Source organism: Phascolarctos cinereus, unplaced genomic scaffold, assembly GCF_003287225.1.
Source record: "Phascolarctos cinereus isolate Bilbo 61053 unplaced genomic scaffold, phaCin_HiC Scaffold_9;HRSCAF=440, whole genome shotgun sequence".
Classification (NCBI taxonomy): Eukaryota; Metazoa; Chordata; class Mammalia; order Diprotodontia; family Phascolarctidae; genus Phascolarctos; species Phascolarctos cinereus.
This window is the reverse complement of record NW_027556402.1, coordinates 204695137-204715398: the sequence shown is the minus strand read 5'-3', so window position 1 is coordinate 204715398 and position 20262 is coordinate 204695137. Positions and strand designations below refer to the sequence as shown.

Sequence of the window (20262 nt, the reverse complement as noted above, 5' to 3'; positions counted from 1 at the left end):
CAGGCTGACACCTTTTCTTTAACTTACGTTCTTAGAAAGCTGCCTAGAGAGCACTGAGTGGCTAAGTTGCTCACTCAGAGCCTATATGTGCCAGAGACAGGACCCAGGTCTCAATGGCTTCAGTGCTGTCTCTCTATCTGCTATATCAGTTTGCCTGTCATCAGGCACTCTTAGGGTACTGAGCTCTGCCAAGGTTTCCTCCCCTTTACACACTCCTTTCTGGTGGGGTAGGGAGTTCTCTTACTAGTCTTGGCCAATCCTGGCCTCTAAGGGTGGGGAAGGCAACATGCTTGCTAAACATTGGTGGGGCATTGAGGGAGGGAACATGACTATAACCACAGCTAAGGGTTGGCAATCAATCAATGATAAGCATTTATTAAGCACCTACAATATACCAGGCATCGTTTGAGGTGCTGGGGATACAAAGACAAAAATGAACAGTTCTGCCCTCAGAAAGCTTACATTCCGTCAGGAGAAACAGCAGGTACACCTATGGGTTTTTAAAAAATACACACAAAGAAAATATAAGATCATTTTAAAGGGGAGGTGCTAGTAGCTGGGGAGAGCAGGAGCAGCTTGAGCTGAGTTTTGAAGGAAGCTTAAAGGCGAGGATGGAGCTCATTCCACACATGAGACAAAAAGCACGGAGATGAGAGATGTAATTTTAATATCATGTCCACAAATTAAAAGGTGCCTAGGACAGAGGCAGGCACCAAGGTGCTCCACAGTAAGGGTTCTGTGAATCTGATGTTCTAGATATCTTTTTCTTGGTGGAAGTAAGAGTAGAGCCTCCTATTCAAGAGATCATGACACCTCACACTGTACTACGTCAACCTTAAAGCACAGCAATACCTTGGCCCTTTGGCCCTGCTAACCTCATCTAAAATCCCACCTTCTACAGGAAGCCTTTCCATATCCCTCCTAATTCTAGTGCCTTCCCTCTGTTGATTCCTATTTATGCTATAAATAGAGCATTGTTGGGGCGGAGCCAAGATGGTGGAGTGAAAGCAGTGACTTGCTTGAGCTCTCCCCCAAACCCCTCCAAATAGTCATAAAAAATGGCTCTAAACAAATTCTGAAGCAGCAGAACCCACAAAAAGACAGAGTGAAACAAATTTCCAGCCCAAGACAACCAGGATAATTGATAAGAAAGGTGTATCGCGCCGGGCTGGGAGCACAGCGTGGCATGGGCGCACAGGCTGCAGCAAACTTGGAGCAGGCCTCAGAGGACTGAATCATGGGCAGCTGTGAAGGTTTCCAGACTCCTCAATCACTGAATGCCAAAGACAACTTAGAAGGTCACTGGGAAAAGACTGTTTCAATCGGTACTGAGACAGGAAGGTGGGGTTTCAGCTCCATTCCCCAAGAGCATGGCCCGGGGGGGGGGGGGCAGCTGCTTCCCCAGCTTCCGGCCCACAGACTGAGGGGGAATTCAGTGGCTGATCAGAGAGGGATTGCAGGGATCTCTTTGCCAGTGCTGAGGCAGGAATCTCTTGCTTTGCCCGTGTGTGGATCTGGGTCACAGTTCTGGGCTGTGGTGCTGGGGTGAGGAGGAGCACTGGCATGGTGGAGCTTGTAGTGGCTGTGGAGAGGAACCCCTCCTCACAGTTACGGGACAGAAAGGAATACTTGTAGTCACAGGCCAGGAAAGGAGTAGACAACCCTCCACTTATCATACCACCTTGGTAGAACTGAAAATTTACAGGTCCCTACAAGTATCTCTGAAAACAGCTGTACAAAACCCTGAAGCTTGGGACAGTACACTCTCCACATTGGAAGCAGACTCTTACCTTAACAAAGAGTTTAAAACTCAAGTAATTGGCTGGGATCATGAGCAAGCAGCGCAAAAAGAGTCAGACTATATTGTCTTACTTTGGTGAAAAAGAAGATCAAAATATACAACCAGAAGAAGACAACAAAGTCAAAGCTCCTACATCCAAAGCCTCCAAGAAAAATATGAATCAGTCCCAGGCCTTGGAAGAGCTCAAAAGGGATTTTGAGAAGCAAGTAAGGGAAGTAGAGGAAAAACTGGGAAGAGAAATGAGAGTGATGCAAGAAAATCATGAAAAACAAGTCAACAGCTTGCTAAAGGAGACCCAAAAAAATACTGAAGAAAATAACACCTTAAAAAACAGCCTAACCCAAATGGCAAAAGAGGTCCAAAAAGCCAATGAGGAGAAAAATGCCCTAAAAAGCAAAATTGGCCAAATGGAAAAGGAAGTCCAAAAGATTACTGAAGAAAATACTTCCTTAAAAATTAGAATAGAGCAATTGGAAGACAGTGACTTTATAAGAAATCAAGACACTGTAAAAAAATCCAAAAGAATGAAAAATTAGAAAACAATGTGAAATACCTCATTGGAAAAACAACTGACCTGGAAAATAGATCTGGGAGACAGAATTTAAAAATTGTTGGACTATCTGAAAGCCATGATCAAAAAAAAGAGCCTAGATGTCATCTTTCAAGAAAACTGCCCTGATATTTTAGAACCAGAGGGCAAAATAGAAATTGAAAGAATCCACACATCTCCTCCTGAAAGAGATCCCCAAAGGAAAACTCCTAGGAATATTGTAGCCAAATTCCAGAGTTCCCAGGTCAAGGAGAAAATATTACAAGCTGCCAGAAGGAAACAATTCAAGTACTGTGGAAACACAATCAGGATAACACAAGATTTAGCAGCTTCTACATTAAAGGACCGCAGGGCATGGAATATAATATTCCGGAGGGCAAAGGAGATAGGATTACAACCAAGAATCACCTACCCAGCAAAACTGAGTATAATCCTTCAGGGGAAAAAATGGTCATTCAGTGAAATAGAGGACTTTCAAGCATTCCTGATGAAAAGACCAGAGCTAAACTGAAAATTTGACTTTCAAATACAGGACTCCAGCGGAACATGAAGAGGTAAACAGGAAAGAGAAATCATAAGAGACTTATTAAGATTGAACTGTTTACATTCCTGCATGGAAAGATGATATTTGTAACTCATGAGAACTTTGTCAATATTAGGGTAGTTGAAGGAAAAAAATTGTATATATGCATATATAGATAGATAGATAGAGGGCACAGGGTGAGTTGAAGATTAAGGGGTCATATCTGGAGAATAAAATTAAGGGATGAGAGAGGATTGTATTTGGAGAAGAAGAAAGAGAGAGGTAGAATGGGGTAAATTATCTCACAAAAAAACCCAAACAAACCCAGAAACAGAAAAGAAAAGTCTCTCACAGTGGAGGGAAACAGGGGAAGGTGAGAGGGAATGAGGGAATCTTATTCTCAGGATTTGGCTTAAGGAGAGAATAACATACACATTCAATTGGGTATGGAAATCTGTCTTACCCTACAGGAAAATAGGGGGAGAAGGGGACAAGAGAGCAGGGGGGTGATAGAGAGGAGGGCAGATTGGGAAAGAGGGTAATCAGAAGCAAATACTTCTGAGGAGGGACAGGGTCAAAAGAAAGAATAGAATAAATGGGAGGGCAGGATAGGATTAAGGGAAATAGAGTTAGTTTTTCACAACACGTCTACTATGGAAGTGTTTTGCATAACTGCACATGTATAACCTATATTGAGTTGCTTGCCTTTTCAATGAGGGTGGGTGGGGAGGGAGGAAGGAGAAAATTTGGAACTCAAAGTTTTAAAAACACATGTTTTAAAAAAATGTTTTCACATGCAACTGGGAAATAAGAAATACAGGAAATGGGGTACAGAAGTCTATCCTGCTCTACAGGAAAACAGAAGGGGAAGGAGATAAGAGAAGGAGGGGGGAGATAGAAGAGAAGGCAGACCAGGGGAAGGGTATTCAGAATGCATGCCATCTTGGGGTGGGGGGGGGTGAGAAATTTGGAACTCAAAAACTTGTGGAAGTGAATATTGAAAACTAAAAACAAATAAATTTATATTTAAAAAAAATAAAATAAATAGAGCATTGTTTGTACATATTTGTTTGTTTGTTGCCTCCTCCCACCCCCAACCCCTTCGATTGGGAGCTCCTCAGGGGCAGGGACTGTCTTTTGCCTTTCTTTGTATCCTTAGTGGTTAAAACAGCGCCTGGCAAAAGGTAGGCTCTTAATAAATGCTTATCCATTGACTGACACTTCTTGGCATACCCTCCTCTCCACTGTAGTAGCCCACAACATAGATATACTCACACATGGTTGCAATCATGTTTGCAGTAGCTCGCTGATGCTCTGGGAACCACAAGGCTGCAAGTTTGGCTGGAGAGAAGATGACCAAGACCTGAGCTAAAGCACAGAAGCTCTGGCCAATCATAAAATACAGAAAATGGTAATCGCCCATAAAATGTATGCAGGGGAACAATCGGATGACACTCCCGATGGCATTCAACCAGGCACACAGGATCGTCTGCAAGGAAGGAGAGGGCGATGACATGCAATGCAGACCTCTCTAGTCTGACCTAAGACCCTTCCAGACCATGGCACCTGAGAAGTTCTGAACCTAACAATACACATCCCTGCCCCTCCTTCCCTAACTCTTGCAACATATAGAGGAGAGAACCTGGCATGGTGGGTAGACTGCTGTACTAGGAATCAGGAAGACCCTTGATTGACCCAAATCCTTCTTGAGATACTTACCGGCTATGTGAGGCAAGGCAAGTCCTCAAAGTACTCTGAGGCATGACCTTGGAAGAGGCTTGGATGGGACATTGAACAGAGGGCACATAGACATGGGGTTGGTTTTTCAGAAGCATAGGATTTAGGGGCAGCTAGGTGGTGGGGTGGATAGAGCACCAGCCCTGAAGTCAGGAAGACCTGACTTCAAATTCAGCCTCAGACATTTGACACTTACTAGCTGTGTGACCCCAGGCAAATCACTTGACCCCAGTAGCTTCACCAAGAAAAAAGAAACAGAAGATTTAGAAACAGAAGGGATCTTTAAGATCATTTAGTTCAACATCCTCAGGTTAAATAATACAGGTAATGTCAGAACTAGAATGTGAAGCCAAGTCCTCTGATTCCAAATCCAGGGCTCATTTCACTAAACCATGGTTGACATCTTTACAATTTCTGAATGAAGAAAATCCCAAACGTTAGTTTCAGGGAGACTCACAAGTAAACCATACCAATTTAGTTTTTTCCTGGTTCTCCCACCGACCTACCTACTTGACCCCAAAGGGGGGGGGGGAGGGCGTAGAATACTGACTCTACCCCCTAGGAGCTCCCAATGGAAGGAAGTGATAGGACTCACACAGAGCCATTAGAGTAGGAAATTGTGCAGACTAAGAAGGAGGGAGGGATACTCACTGAACATCTGAGTCCAAAAGAATCCAGAATCCATGTAGCAACTATGCCAAATGGGACGGATATCACCAGGTAGATAAGCGATAACCAATTAATCTGCATCATGGAGAGTTGGAAGTAGTGAGCAATTTTGTCGGCCACTGGGGCAAAACTCAGCCAAAGCTGCAAAGTAGGAGAGAGCCTTCATGAGATTGGGTCTGGTGGATCCCATTAGGAGAAGCACAGACTTAGCTCAAGAACAGGTGTCCATGACTGTGAGTTCAAATCCGGTCTCAGGCACATAATACTTCCTAGCTGTGTGACTCTGGGCAAGTCACTTACCCCCAACTGCCTCACTTTAAAAAAAAAAAAAAGAAGAAGATGCTCACAATCTGGGGATAAATGGAGGAAAAACAGAAAAATAGAGAGGAGAAGGTGTAACCAGATTGGCTTTCAGACTCTATGTAATTCAAGGGGTCAGAGATTCCTGAGGACTGCAATAGCAGGGAGGCTTCATGCAGACAGTAATAGCTGGCAACTCTATAGTACTTTGAGATCTGCAAAGCACTTTACATAGATTATCTCATATGAGCCTCGAGGGAAACAGATAACACAGGTATAATTATCTCTAGCCTACAGATGAGGAAACTGGGGCTCAGAAATGAAGTCACTTGCCCCCAATTACACAACCAATATCAGTGTTAGGATCTGAACCCAGGAAATGCCCTACTCCAACTCAATCAGCAGTATTTATGAGCACCTCCTATTGCCATTGGGAAAGGTACTGGACATGTAAACACGGAAACAAGACAGCCTCTGTCCTCAAGATGCTTACATTCTAGTAGGAGGAGGGGAGAACATAAGTTCACAGACAAGTAAATATGGGCTATATACAATTGGGAGGTTTCCAGACTGAGTGGCATAGTTATTTTTTGTTTGTTTGTTTTTTGGTGGCACAGTGGATAGAGTGCCAGGCCTAGAGTCAAGAAGACTCCTTTTCTTGAGTTCAAATCTGGCCTCAGACACTTACTAGCTGTATGACACTGGGCATGTCACTTAACCCTTTTTGCCTCAGTTTCCTCATCTGTAAAATGAGCAGGAGAAGGAAATGGCAAACCACTTCAGTACCTTTGCCAAGAAAACCCCAAATGGAGTCACAAAGAGTTGGACACGATGGAAAACATCATCTCAAAGTAAGAGCCCTTCCCTCAGGGCTGAGTCACACATGGGCAGTGTGTGTGTGTGTGTGTGTGTGTGTGTGTGTGTGTGTGTGTGTGTATGTAGGCAGTATTGGGAATGGAGGGGGGAAGGGAAGGGCATACCCTAATAACTAGAGTAATTGGGAAAGGCCTTCCGAAAGAGGTAGCACTCTCATCACAGGATCATAAATTCAAAACCCAAAAGAACCTCAGAGCAGGTGGAACTTGAGTTCTGGAGGACTGCAGGGATATAGAGGGATGGGTGGGAAGAGGCCATTCTAGGCAGAGAGAAGAGAATGCAGAGGCTACTTGTGTTCCCAGCTCTAGAATTAGAGGTCAGACTATCTAGAGAATGTGGAAGGGATCCAGGACCCCCTGTCCTGCAGACCCAGGGATCAGTACAGGCATAAACTGAATCCATCAGAGAGAACAGGCTGGCTCCGGGCCCACACTATCTGCCCTCGATCTGAACTCCATCTCTGGGGTTATCTTGTTGTTCCTGAAAATTATTTAAATTCCGGTCTTTATCTCAAAAGATGTTAACATCTTTCACGTGTGCGGGTGACTTTGTAAATCTCCAAGACTTTCAGATTTATCCTCTCCTCTGACCTTCACAAGAGCTCTAAGTAGGAAGCTAGGCAATGATTATCTCCTGTCTTTCACCAAGGAGGCAACTGATGTGCAGAGACAGAGACTCGACAGGCCAGTACCTGTTCAAAGTTGCACAGTGACTTAGCAGAAGAGCCCAAACCCTATCTCTCATTTGCAGAGCGCTGCTCATTCTACTGACCTGCCTCAATGAGGAGGGCAAAAGGGAGAGCGTAGAAAGGGTTAAAGAGAGTCATCCAATTTTAGCTCTACAAAAGCTCTTCAGTGGAAAGGACAGAAAAGGTGGAAGAAAGTTGCTTCCCCTTTTTTGTTTTTGGGGAGCCAAGGGGAGGAAGGAAGTGAAGTGAAAGGAGGAAGTATTAGTTATTGGCAGCATGTCAGAAATAAATGAAACTTAAAGAATGAGTTTCTCTCTATGTGGAAAAAGGTTGAGAGCTTTTTAGAGGCCCCAGCTGGCTCACCATCCTCCCTCTGCCCTGGGGAACAAAGCCATTTCCTGAGCACTGGCCTGAGAGCCAGGAAACCTGGGTGTCATCCCAAGATTACCACTGAGGCTCTCTGTAACCTTGGGCAAAGCAATCTCTTCTCTAGGGGAAGTTTCCCCATCTGTAAAATCAGGACAATGGACTAGATGTTGCTGAGGTCCCTTCCTACTCTGATATTCTGTGATTCTGAGACCAGTCTTGTTGCCTGGCAACATCCCTCAAGACATATGATGTCTCCCCAAATTTCCCTTTTGGAATTAAATACTACTTGGATAACTGCATGAAGTCATGTCAACACACAACCAAAAGAAAGAGTCCCCAGCCTAGCATTTAAGGCACTCAATAATCTGGCCTTACCTTGCCTTTAAGGAGGCAGTGCTATTGAGTAGAAAGAGCTTGGATTTGAAGTCAGAAAGACCTAGGTTTAAATCCAGCCTTAGACACTGACTAGCTGGGTACCCATAGGGAATCGACTCACTTCTCTGAACCTGTTTCCATGTCTGCAATAAAAAGGGCAGTTGTGAGGATCAAATAAGATAATATCTGTAAAGGACTTTAAAAACCTGAAAGCACTGGGTAAATGTTAGCTGTTCTTATCATCTACCCACATCTGCTTCCCCATCCTCCCAAACACATACCTTCCAGTCCAGTAAGGCTGGTTTCACTGTCAACCCAGACTTCGGTGCCTCATCCCTACATAGAATGCACTCCTCCTTTGTCCTCTGCTGCTGCCCAATCCTATGTATCTTTCAAGGCCTACTTTCATGAATCCTTCCTATCAATTCTATCCCAATTCAATCCAAGAAGCCTTTAGTAAATGCTTACTATGTGCCAGGCATTGTCCAAGGTTCTGGAGATATAAAGACCAAAAGGAAAGATGTCCCTGCCCCCAAGCAAATTGAGTACCCTCTCTTAATCCCAGTGCCTTCCCTCTTTTAATTATTTCCTATTTATCCTGTACATAATTCATACTGTTTATATTTGTTTGCATGCTGTCTCCCCCATTAGATTGTGAGCTCCTTGAGGGCAAGGACCGTCTTTTGCCTCTTTTTGTATTCCCAGTGCTTAGCACAGTGCCTGGCACACAGTAGGCACTTACTAATGTTTATTAATTGATTGATTGGTTCTATCAGGGGAAACTACATATATACAGATAAGTAAATACAAAATTTGTACAAAGCAAATATCTCATTATCTAGAGGTAAGAGTCTACCAAAATGAACCCCTTCTCCTGTTTTCCCCATTGCTTAACCTCACAAAGAGCAGGGTACAAAGGAGAGGGACTCAGTAAAAACATGTTAACTATTTTTTTTTAAATAGCTACTCTCATTAGGGACAGTGCAGCATGGGAACTGGAATCGTTACAGAACAATCCAAATGGCTTGAACCCCTAGTCAGTCTCTATGCCTGAAATGCTTCCATGTGGACTTCATTATTTTGGGTTAAGGCATAATCTTGTTCAGGTACCCGTTAAAATGCATCTTCTCCAGAGAGGAGTAACATGAGTCATTTAGTCCATTCCAAAACTGATCAGGTATTCTTTTAAAGATATTCAGTGTTAGAGAACTCATTATCCACACAGTTCTACTTTTGGATAACTTTTTTTTTACATCAAAGCTAAATTCACCTCTCTACTTCTTGGTGACAATTAGGTATTAGGATCTTAACAAAACATAATGTAGCTGGGAAGATGGCAGAGTAGGTCAGAAAACTCTTGGCTCTCCAAATTTCCTCCACAAAAAAAGACAGAACATCTCAGAGCAGCAGAAATAAACATGGGGTAAAGCAGCTTTCCTTCTAAGACAATTTGAGAAGATCCCAGGAAAGACTTGACCTCCAGGGCCAAGGTTTGGCCTGGGTGAAATGCAAACACTTCCACGCTGACTCTTGGGAGTCAACAAACAAGCCTTGCAGGCAGCTGGATTGGGAGGTAAGCCTCAGCCTTAGAAACTTTCATTTAGTAGAAAGTGGAGGTCTGATTGCTGAACAGGAGAAGATTGAAGGACCTTCCTGTGTCTAGGGACACCAAGCACATCTTTACGAATGAGACGCCTCCCGGGCTGTGGCTTCAGAGAGAAGGAGCTAGCACACACCTGGTGAGTGCAATAGCAGAGGGGTGGGGACCCTGTTGGGTGTGGGCATTTGCAGGAGAGCAGAGTCCCTTGGTTTCAGTTCCAGGGCAGAGAGGACAGCTGGAGTTTGTAGCCACCGGAGGGACCAAGAACATTTGTAGGACAGTGTGGCTGGGGGCCCGAGCTGTGCCCAAGGTTAGAAAATAACAGTAAGAAAGACTGAGCCTTGGGGCGTCGTTCCCCATACCTTGGGGCTACAACTTGATTACACTAATAGCTGCTAAAAACAAAATAAAACAAAAAAATAAATTAATAAAAATGAGTAAGCAAAAAGAGAAAGAACCCAACCAGAGATGGTTACTATGGGGATAGAAAAGATCTGGGTTCATATTCAAAGGAAGTTAATGGAGCTAAAAAAAAGTCACTCCTTTGTCAATGAGTGTCAAATGGTTCCAACTACAAAGAGTTCTTGGAAGAACTTAAAAAGGACTTTAAAATCAAATAAGAGAGATAGAGGAAAAAATTAGAAAAAAAAATAAGGGCAATCCAAAAAAATCAAGAAAATTATGGAAAGAAAGCCAACCAACTGGAAATAAAGAATCAAAAATCTAAGGAAGAAAATAGTTCCTTGAAAATTAGAATTGGGCAAGGGGAAGACATTCTAAGACACCAAGAAATCATGAAACAAAAGCAAAAAAATGAAAAAATAGAAGAGAAAGTGAAACATGTCACCAGAAAAAACAACCAACAGATAGAGGAGAAATAATATAAGAATAGTCAGACTACCTGAAAATTACAATAAAAAATCATCTTGATACAATATTACAAGAAATTATCAAGGAAAATTGCCCTAAAGTTCTAGAGCAAGAAGGCAAAGTAGAAATAGAAAAAATCCACCAATCACTATCTGAAAGAGATCCCAAAATGAAAACTTACAGGAATATCATAGCCAAGTTTCAAAGCTCCCAGGTTAAGGAGAAAATATTAGAAGCAACAAGAAAAACAATTTAAATATCATGGTGCTACAATAAGGATTACGTAAGACCTAGCAGCTACTACATTGAAGGACCATAGATCTTGGAATACTATATTCTGTAAAGCAAAAGAGCTGGGGTTATGACCAAGGGTAATTTACCCAGCAAAGTTAATTATCATCCTGAATGAAAAAAAAAAGGACATTTAATGAACTCAAAGATTTTTCAGGGTTTTGTCACTAAAACTCTGGGACTTAAGGAAAAATTTGACATATTACATTCAGGAGAAATATAAGGTAAACATTAAAGACCAATTATAAGGGACTCAAGAAAGTCAAATTGTTTACTTCACATGTGTGAAAATATTAGCAGTACTTTTATGATTGTCATCATTATTTGGGTCGTTTGAAAAAAAAGAGTGGGTATGAGGGGGTGATTGTAAAAAAAATAAAACTGTGTAGGGAGAGATAAAAAAGAGTAATTATCTCATACAAATGAGACATAAATGGAAAAATTGATACAGAAGAAGCTAGTAAGGGGAAAAGTGAGTAGTGCTGGAACCTTACTCTCATCAGGAATGGGTTAAAGAGGGAACAACATATATCTAGAAGGGTATAAAAGGTTTCTAAATTCAGAAAGAAATAAGACAGCAAGGGGATTGGGTTGGGGGAGAGGATAAGGGAGGGGTTCTTGGAGGGTTGAATAGGTTAAGGAATAGGAGGGAATGGTAGTGGGTAGAAGTGAAGCAGAGCAGTGAGGAGGGATAGGGCAGGGGTAGAATTTAATACGTAAAAAAGCAGGGATAGTAATCATGATCTCAGACAAAGTGAAAGTTAAAATAGATTTAATCAAAATATGTCAGCAATATTATTCAATATTGTTTTAGACCATTTAAAATATCTAGTTAGTATAAAATACCTAAGTATATACCTCCCAAAACACACAGGAACTATATGAACATAAATATAAAATACTTTTTATATAAATAAACTCAGATCTAAATAACTGAAGTAATATTTATTGTTCATGGATAGGTAAAGCCAATATAATTTTCAAAATGACAATTTTACCTAACTAACCTATTTATTCAATGTCATTCCAATTACATTACTAAAAAATTATTTTACTGAGTTAGAAAAAATAATAACAAAGTTCATTTGGAAGAACAAAAGGTCAGGAACTTCAAAGAAACCAGGGGGAAAAGATGTAAAGGAAGTAGATTCAGCAGTATCAGACTTTAAACTATATTATAAGGTGGGAACACTGTTGAAGTATAAAAAGGATAATTCTGATTATTTTAAATTAAAATTTTTCTTGTATAAATAAAATCTATGTAGCCAAGAATAGAAGGAATGCAGAAAATTAGGGGGAAAACTTTCATAGACAATCTCTCAGATAGGATATGATTGGGTTGGAATATTGGTGTGGTGTAGGAAATGATGAGCAGGTTGATTTAAGAAAACATGGAAAGGCTTGGACTTATCAAGGAAGATGCTGTCCACCAGGGCAGCTAGGTGGTGCAGTGGATAAAGCACCAGCCCTGAAGTCAGGAGTACCTGAGCTCAAATCCAGCCTCAGACACACAATACTCACTAGCTGTGTGACTATGGGCAAGTCACTTAACCCCAGTTGCCTCACTAAAAAAAAAAAAAAGATGCTGTCTACCCTCAGAGAAACAGATGATAAGAGGAAATAAGCATAATACTAATATATGTGTATGACTTTATATATGTGTGCGTGTGTTTATAGATACCTATGTATATGTATATATCTCCATGCTTAATTACAGCCTTCTTTAGGGTAGTGGGAACGAAGAAGTTAAGAGGACAGCAAAAAGTGCAGGGCAGAGAACACATACACAAAAAAAAAAAACACAAGGAAGCAAAGGAAAGCTGGGCAGCTTTGAAAACAATGTGTAGTATTATACAGGTTTTCTTGAAATGGAAATATACTGTTTTATATTGAATCCTCTCTTATGGTCTGCTGTGTACATGGCAATTTTTTTTCTCTTTTCTCATTTTGTATTTAAGTTTAAAATAAAAAAATTTACAAAAAATAGGAAAAGAAACAAAAACAATAACAAAAACAATGTAAGGAGGAAAGGGCCTTAGGTATCATGTAGTCCAACCTTCTCAATTTAGGTACATTAAAACTTTCATTCGGTATAAGCATGAGGCCCTGTTCAAGGGAGGCAGGGAGAATATTTTGGTGTCCATGGGGGGAAGAAGAACAATGGAAATTAGCAAGGAGGTAGGGCCCACGGAGATTGAGAAAGGAACAAGAAGAGGGTGACAGTCTGTGGTAAAACATATCTTCCTCAAAAAGGAAGGCCAGACAAAAATGGGATCATATATTAGATCCGGGAATTACCACAGAGATCATCTAGTCAACCCTGCTCATTTTGTAGATGAGGGTAACTAGCAAATAGCAGAATCCAGATTTGAACATAGGGCCCTTGATTTCAAATCCAAAACTTGTCACCTTTACAACGTGCCTTATTCCTACTCAGTGTAAATGTGGGCCTGAAGAATATCGAAGACTTAATGGAAATCAGTGACCGTTGCTTATGAATCACAGATTCTCACAAATTTGGCGGTTGGAAGGGTCTTTGGCAGCCATGTAGTAGTATGCCTACTATATCATATCTGATGAGTGGGCATTCAGCCTCTGCTTTAGGGTCAGTGGCTGGGCCAGGGAAGGTGTCATGGAGATGGTGGGACAATCTGGCTCCTGAAGAATGAGTAGGATTCAGAGAGGGAAAGAAGAGAGTGAAGGCACTCCGATCAAGGAGGACTGCACGAGGGAAAACATAAGGAGAGGAAATAACCCTGACAGGTGAAAAGAAATGAGGAGCCTAATGTGGCTGAAAGGTTTCTGTAGGTAAACAGTGGGAGAGAAGGCTGGCAAAGAAGGAGGTTAGAAATAGATCATGGAGGCCTATAAATGCCAGGCTAAGTTCTATTCTAGTCAACAGGAAGCAATTTAAAGGTTTTTGAGAGTGATAGAGAATTAACCATTCCATCTGGCATCATGAGTAGGAAGGGTTGAGGAGGGGAGGGATTGAAGGTGATGCCACTGCTGTACAGGTGTAAGGTGATGAGAACTGAAACAGAGCGGCTGAGTGGAGCCGAAGGGATAAATATGAGAGAAATTGTGGTGAAAGAAACAACTGGACTTGGAAACCAAAATGGCATGGGAAGAGAGGAAGAAGGAAAAAAGTCAAAGGTGACTCTAAGGTGAGGAACCCAGGAGAATGGTGGAGCCATAAAAAGAAATGAGGAAGTTAAGAGGACAGCTGGTCTGAAGAGGTGACTTAAGAGTTGGAATGGGGATTAAAAAGTTCCTAACTGTTCCCTAATAGAATTCCTCCATGACATCTTGAACAAAGGCCATTCTGCCCCTAAAGGACTGAGGGAAAACTAAATCCTAGAAGCAGCCCATCCCACTTTTAGACAACTCAAAACTGTTAGGAACATTTTCCTTATTTTGAGTCAAAATCTGCCTCCATGCAATTGACATAATAGCCCTTGGAGTACTTGAAAGACAGCTATTGTCCTTCCCCACTTCATCCTCAACCAAGTCTTCTTTCCCCTAGGCTAAACATCTCTAGTTCCATCAAGCTTTCTTCCATCTAGGACATACTGACTTTGAAAAACTGGCAGGAGATCAAGGTAGAGATCATAAGATTATAGATTAAGTACTAGAAGGGAGTACCGGCCCTGGATTCAGGAGGAACTGAGTTCAAATCCGGCCTCGGACACACAATACTTACTAGCTGTGTGACCCTGGGCAAGTCACTTAACCCCCTTGCCTAGCCAAAAAACCAAAAATAAATAAAAGAACTAGAAGGGGCCTTATAGGCAATCTACTCCAAGCCCTTCATTTTATAGATGAGAAAACAGAGTCCTGGTGAATAACTAAGTACTCACATAGTACGTAACAAGATAAAGGTCAGAAGCATTCAAACCCAACACGCTTTACATGGTATAGTAAGACATTCTGAAGGTAATTGGAGATGCAGGCCTGGAGCTCAGGAGAAAGATCAAGACTGGTATACAGGTATGGGAGTCATCTGTGTAAAAGTGATAGCTGAAGCTGAGTGAGTGAATGAGATTCCTAATGCAGAGAATGTAGAGACCCAAGACTCAAGGAAAGAAACAGGGAAGAAAGAATATCCCAGAGGTAGAATGAAAGGTTCATTCATCGTCAGTTATCTAATATTTATTAAGCACCTACTATATTCCAGGCAGTGGGCACATGGGCAAAGGGCAGCTAGGTGGCACAGTGGATAGAGCACTGGGCCTGGAGTCAGAAAGACCTGGCTTCAAACACTAGCCATGTGACCCTGGGCAAGTCATTTAACCCTGTTTGCCTTAGTTTCTGCATCTATAAAATGAGCTGGAGAAGGCAATGGCAAACCATTCCAGTATCTATTCTAAGAAAACCCCAAAAGGGGTCATGAAGAGTCAGATATGACTGAAATGAATGGAGAGCACGTGCCAGACATTGTACTACTTGGGTAACCGCATAAAGTCATATTACTACGCAGGCAAAAATACAAAAAAGAAGTAAAGGACAGTCTCTGCCCTCAAGGAGCTCATGATCTCATGGAAAGGGCAATATGCAAACAACTACGTGTAACTGAGATACAGGTAAACTAGAGATAACATCAGTGGGAAGGGACTAAAATTAAGGACTAGGAAAGACTTTGTGAAGGACTTTGCTAAAACTTTAAAAAGCCAGAAAAACTAGGAGATGGAAATGAGCATGGTGGACAGCCAATGAAAACCCTGGGTGACACAACAGTACGTTTTTGTCCTGAATACATATGAACCTATAGTTCAAATAGTTAGCTAGAAGGGATCTTGGAGGTCCAAGCCACTTATTTAACAGATGATGAAACTTAGGTGTCGGGTGGCTAAGTGACTCATCCTGGGTCAAATAGGGTCATCAGAGTCAGCATTTGAACCCAAGTCTTTTAGCTCCAAAATTAGAGTTAGGCCAAAATAGAAATCTTGGGGGTGGGGGAAGGTAATGACGTTAACTTGAAGTTTATGCTATCCAAAGAAGAGAAAGCCGGTCATGATTAGACACATTCCCTGACCCTTCCGGGCAGCCAAACTTTCAAAAAGTCTTAGAAAGAATAAGTAGCACTCCTAGCCAAACACTCCAAAAGGATTAATGATTCATGAGCTCTCAGTAATAAAAGTCTGTTACCACACCCTTGTTATCACCCAGTGAGAGTAAATTACTTCAGTGTAGAACTTGGGCAACAGGTGGGATGGCCTTAGTTACCCTGGCACTCCTACCACCATGTTGAGGTCAAGTTGATAGTATCAGCTAAAAGGTCAGGTGTGGAGGGACTAAGTCTCTTGGGAGTTGGATGGCTTTTTGTGAGTAGTAGCAATGGGGTCAATCAATTTCAAAGCCTCCCAGACGAGGTGGGGGCAGGGAGTGATGGAGGGCAAAGGATGAGGAAAGGCCAAGAAGAGAGGTGGGCACAGGAGAGAACAAGAGAGATCTGCTAGCATAGAGTGGGTAGAACAGGATTTGTACCAGGAGTCCCAAGGCTTGGGATAAAGGAACAGTGCATATGCTTGGCTACTCTAATCCATCTCCACGTGGCTTTCCCATCAGCATCTTAAAGTCGACATGTCCAAAAATTAGCTTATTCTCTTTCCCCCTAAACATATACTCTTCTCTCCAACTTCACCCCATTTCTGTCTATGGCTCAGTATTTTTGTCTCTTCACTCTCCCTCATCTATGCTATACAAACCACTTACCAAGTCCTGTGACTTTCTAACTGTACATCTCTCATCTCTATCAGCTCCTCTCTTTTCAAAATGCCAAACTCTAGTTAAAGCCTACCTGGTGACCTGAATGCAAGACTCTCCAGAGAGGTCTCCTTCCCACCCACACCCCCCATTTCAATCTACCCTTCCAAACTAATCTTCCTTAGACAGAGAACTACTACTCTATTAATTCAAGTTTGCCTTCCTTGACCTGGAATTCAAAGCCCTCCACAATGTAATGCCCAATCTTTCCCCTCTTATTGTGTATTGTTGATATACACACAGAAAACACCCTGACATCCTAGCCAGATGATGCCTGGGAGATTCTGAGACTTGAATAGTGGTGCGTGATTAGGAAATGCTAATTTTGATTAGCCATCTCTTCCCTTCTTTAATTGTGCATTTCTAGTAATGGACAACTTCCGACCCACCCCACCCCCAGCAAATATGTCACATTACAGCTTTGTGCCTTGTTTATACTGTTCCCTAGGACTAGAATATCTTCTCTTCACCCTTCTCTGACCCCTCCCATTTTTATCACTTCTGTTCTTAATTGCCTTTTAAAGCCCAGTTTTCTTCAGATAGTTCTTCTTTCCTTGTTGGATTCCTCTCAATACCAGCTTTAATACCTCACATGGTACTTTCATCACTCTCTGAGCTATATGTACATTGGGATGGTGTCTTATCACTCTACTCATCCTTTAAAGGCAAGGGCCATATCTCATCTAAACTCTGTATGTGGTTTGCACAGCTGGTATGTGATTAAGAAAACCATTTGCTATATTAGTATACTGTATTGCTCCAACCTATAAGAGGAAGGGATCTTAGTCTTAAAGAGGAGAAGCTGAGACAGTCCAAGTCATGACAAGGCACTACTGTTAGGGTGAAATTCCTCTGGAACCGCACATGTGCAAGGCCCAGATGCTGACAGCCTTCTGATACCCTCCCCATCTTCCAATGCCCACAATGCTTGAAAAAAAAATCAACACCCCCCCCCCGGACACACACACCCTCCACTGCAAGCCCTCTGATGAATTGTTCCCCTTTAAAATTTTATCCAGTAAAGAAGTCAGGAGGGATAATAAACAAGAGATATGTACAAACATAAAAACAAAGATCAAGAGTAGAATTTGTTTGGGAAAGTACATGTGTAAATATATATAAGTATATACATATATATGTATATAGCTATAGAGAAATATACCCACACTCAATTATAGCCTTGGGGGAGGAGGGGAAAAAAAGAACAAAGTAAAAAAAAGTGCACAGCAGAGAACAAAAGAAAACTTACAAGGAAGCAAAGAAAAGATGGACAGCTCTCAATACAATGTGTAGTATTTATCATACAGGCTCTCTTGAAATGAAAATTTATCATTACATATTTTTAATCCTCTCCTGTGCTCTGCTATGCACATGACATGCTTTCTTTTCTTTTCTTACTTTGTAATTAAGTCCCAATATTTAAGTTTATGATATGTTTTTCTTTTTCTTTTCTCTATTCTGTATTTGTGTTCTGGTGTTTGAGTCTAAAATAAATAAATAAAATTTTATCTAGTAATGCCTTGGCAAGGCTGGGGAAGAAGGAAATCTCCCTCAGTTGCGCCAAGAGCCTAGGTTCCACATGCCCATAACAAATATCCATTAAACACCTAATATATACTGAATATGGTGCTGGGTTGGTGTGGGAATAAGCCTAGGCTTCTGACCTTATGGATTCTAGTAGAAAGACAAGAGGAGAACTGTAATACTAGCTATCACAAGATTAGTACAGGTTGTAGTGTAGTCATGTCCGATTCTTCATGACCACATTTGGGGTTTTCTTGGCAACGATACTGGAGCAGTTTGCCATTTCTTTCTCCAGCTCATTTTACAGATGAACTGAGGCAAACAGGGTTAAGGACTTGCTCAGGGTCACACAGCTAGTAAGTGTCCAAGGCCAGATTTGAACTCTGGAAGATGAGTCTTCCTGGCTCCAGGCTTCTTGCTGCCTTAGTGCATTAGAGAGTTACAAGGCAAAGATCTGTGTAAGGTCAGAAGGGGAAAGGTAGTAACCAAAAGGGAGATGGGGGAAGATTTCCCAGAGGGCCAATAATTCAAGTTGGGTTTCTAAAAAGAAGAAAAGTTGGTTCAGACTATACAAGCAGCTCGATATGGTGGGCAGAGTGGATCTTGGAGTCAGGAAGACCTTGGCCTCAAGGCCTGTTTCTGATATTTGGTGGTTGTGTGACTCTGAGAAGGTGGCAGCAGCCTCTTACTATCCCAGGTAACTCAATAAGACCCATTTCTAGTAAGTCACAAGAGAGCTACTGAATCAGCAGTGGCCCAGGGAGCTTCCTCACACCTATTTATCACTGAAATCACAGGTCCAGATTAGACCAGAATGAAATTTAATAGAGATACATGCCAAGACCCACATATAAATCTTTCTGGGGACTTCTTATAGCATTCCCTCTTCCACATCCTAGCTTGCTCTGTTGAGCCTCAGAAGGTCCCTTTGCTACTCCATCCCAGCGGCCACAGCTGGGGGCCAGAGAGCTGGGATCCCAGTCCTGTAAGCACGTTCCTTCCCCTCTCTGGGCCTCTGTTTCTCCCTCTCTAAAGAAGGGGCCTGAATGGACTGCTTTCTGTTTCTGCTTCTTCGAACAGCCGTAACAACATCCCAACAGAACAGCACGAGACAGAACTCGCTGGTCTCCAACCGGACCCAGTCTCTGAGTGCCTCCGCCCCACCCGCCCCCACCTCGAGCCTGAGGTCTCTCTGAAGACAGGCCCAGCCAGCCCGCTCCCGGCCCGAGGTGCCAGCCTCCCCTTCTCCCCTAACTCCCGCCTCCCTCCGGCTCCGCACCATAGCATTGGAACAGTTGAGCAAGGAGACGACCAGAAGGAACAACCATCGCCGCTTGTAGGTCTGGTAGCGGGTCAGTCCTCTCAGAGCACTGGGCTTTGCGATCCCCACAGTGGGGGTATCCGAGGTACCAGGGGCTGCGGCGTCCGGCATCCCCCCGGGAAGAAGTGGCTTAGCAGGAAGCCTCCTCCCGCGCCCTGTGGCATGAACTTGGCGGCGGCGCGGAGCTAGTCTGGCCCGAGGATCTCACGTCACAGCCCACGGGCGGCCTTCGGCTCCACCCGGGGTCGCCTGCTTATCGCTTTGCCAGCGTCCACCGCCTGGCCCCCAGCCTCCAGCCTTCATGCCACACGCGGGTGTCTCTTTCCCAGCGTGACGCAACTCAACCGCCGCCGAAACAACCCGGCCAACTCCGGTTGGGGAGGCGGGGATCTGGATGGGAGGAGCGGGGGAGCCCAGAGAAGTGAAACAGAGGCAGGCGGGATCATATAGGGGAGGGGTGGGTCCGGTGGCAAGTTCGAGCGCACCTGGAGCGCTGGGGGCATCAGAAAAGTCTGTTTTGGGATCGTAGATCTTGCACCATCCGGTTCTGGCTATTCGTGAGCCTCATTTCCTTCTAGGGTCAGTGTGTCAGGTCTCTGCCCAGCGATAAGAGTCCAAGAGCCTTGAGTTCCCAGGGAAGTCCCAGGGAAGGTCATTTTGTAACTAGGGCTTCACAGAGAAAAACAGTTTGTAACTAGGAAATCACGGGGAGGGACACTTTGTAACCACTTGTGTCTGTCACTAGCATTTATTAAACCCCTACGATGTGCCAGGCACTGTGCTAAGTACTGGAGATGCACAGAAAGGCCAAAAGCAGTACCTGCTCTCAAAGAGCTTATAATATAATGGGAGACAATTCTGTTACCTCTAACCTAGTCCAACCCTTCATTTTCTGTTACCTCCCAATCGCTCCCAGCCACTTCCCACCCTTAATCTAGACCCCTTCTCTGTTCCCACAGTCTTCTGTATATCCGCTTGCCTCCATTAAAGTGCTCAGCTTTCCTT

The 20262-nt window shown here is 43.0% G+C and overlaps 1 protein-coding gene across 2 annotated transcripts in view; it reads right to left on the bottom strand.

Annotated features, from left to right (window-relative positions):
* The window catches only part of SLC49A3 (solute carrier family 49 member 3), a 64291-nt gene extending 44432 nt beyond the window's left edge, over window positions 1-19859 (bottom strand). The window contains exons 1-3 of one of the 2 annotated variants that reach the window (XM_021005484.2): window positions 19216-19859; window positions 5263-5421; window positions 4150-4363 (exon numbers count right to left, since the gene is read on the bottom strand). In XM_021005484.2, coding sequence (XP_020861143.1) covers window positions 4150-4363; window positions 5263-5421; window positions 19216-19368 — 526 coding nt within the window. In that variant the 5' untranslated portion in view covers window positions 19369-19859. The remainder of the gene's footprint in view (window positions 1-4149; window positions 4364-5262; window positions 5422-19215) is intronic. The other variant, XM_078148542.1, reaches the window with a different exon arrangement.
* Between the last annotated feature and the right edge of the window lie 403 nt (window positions 19860-20262).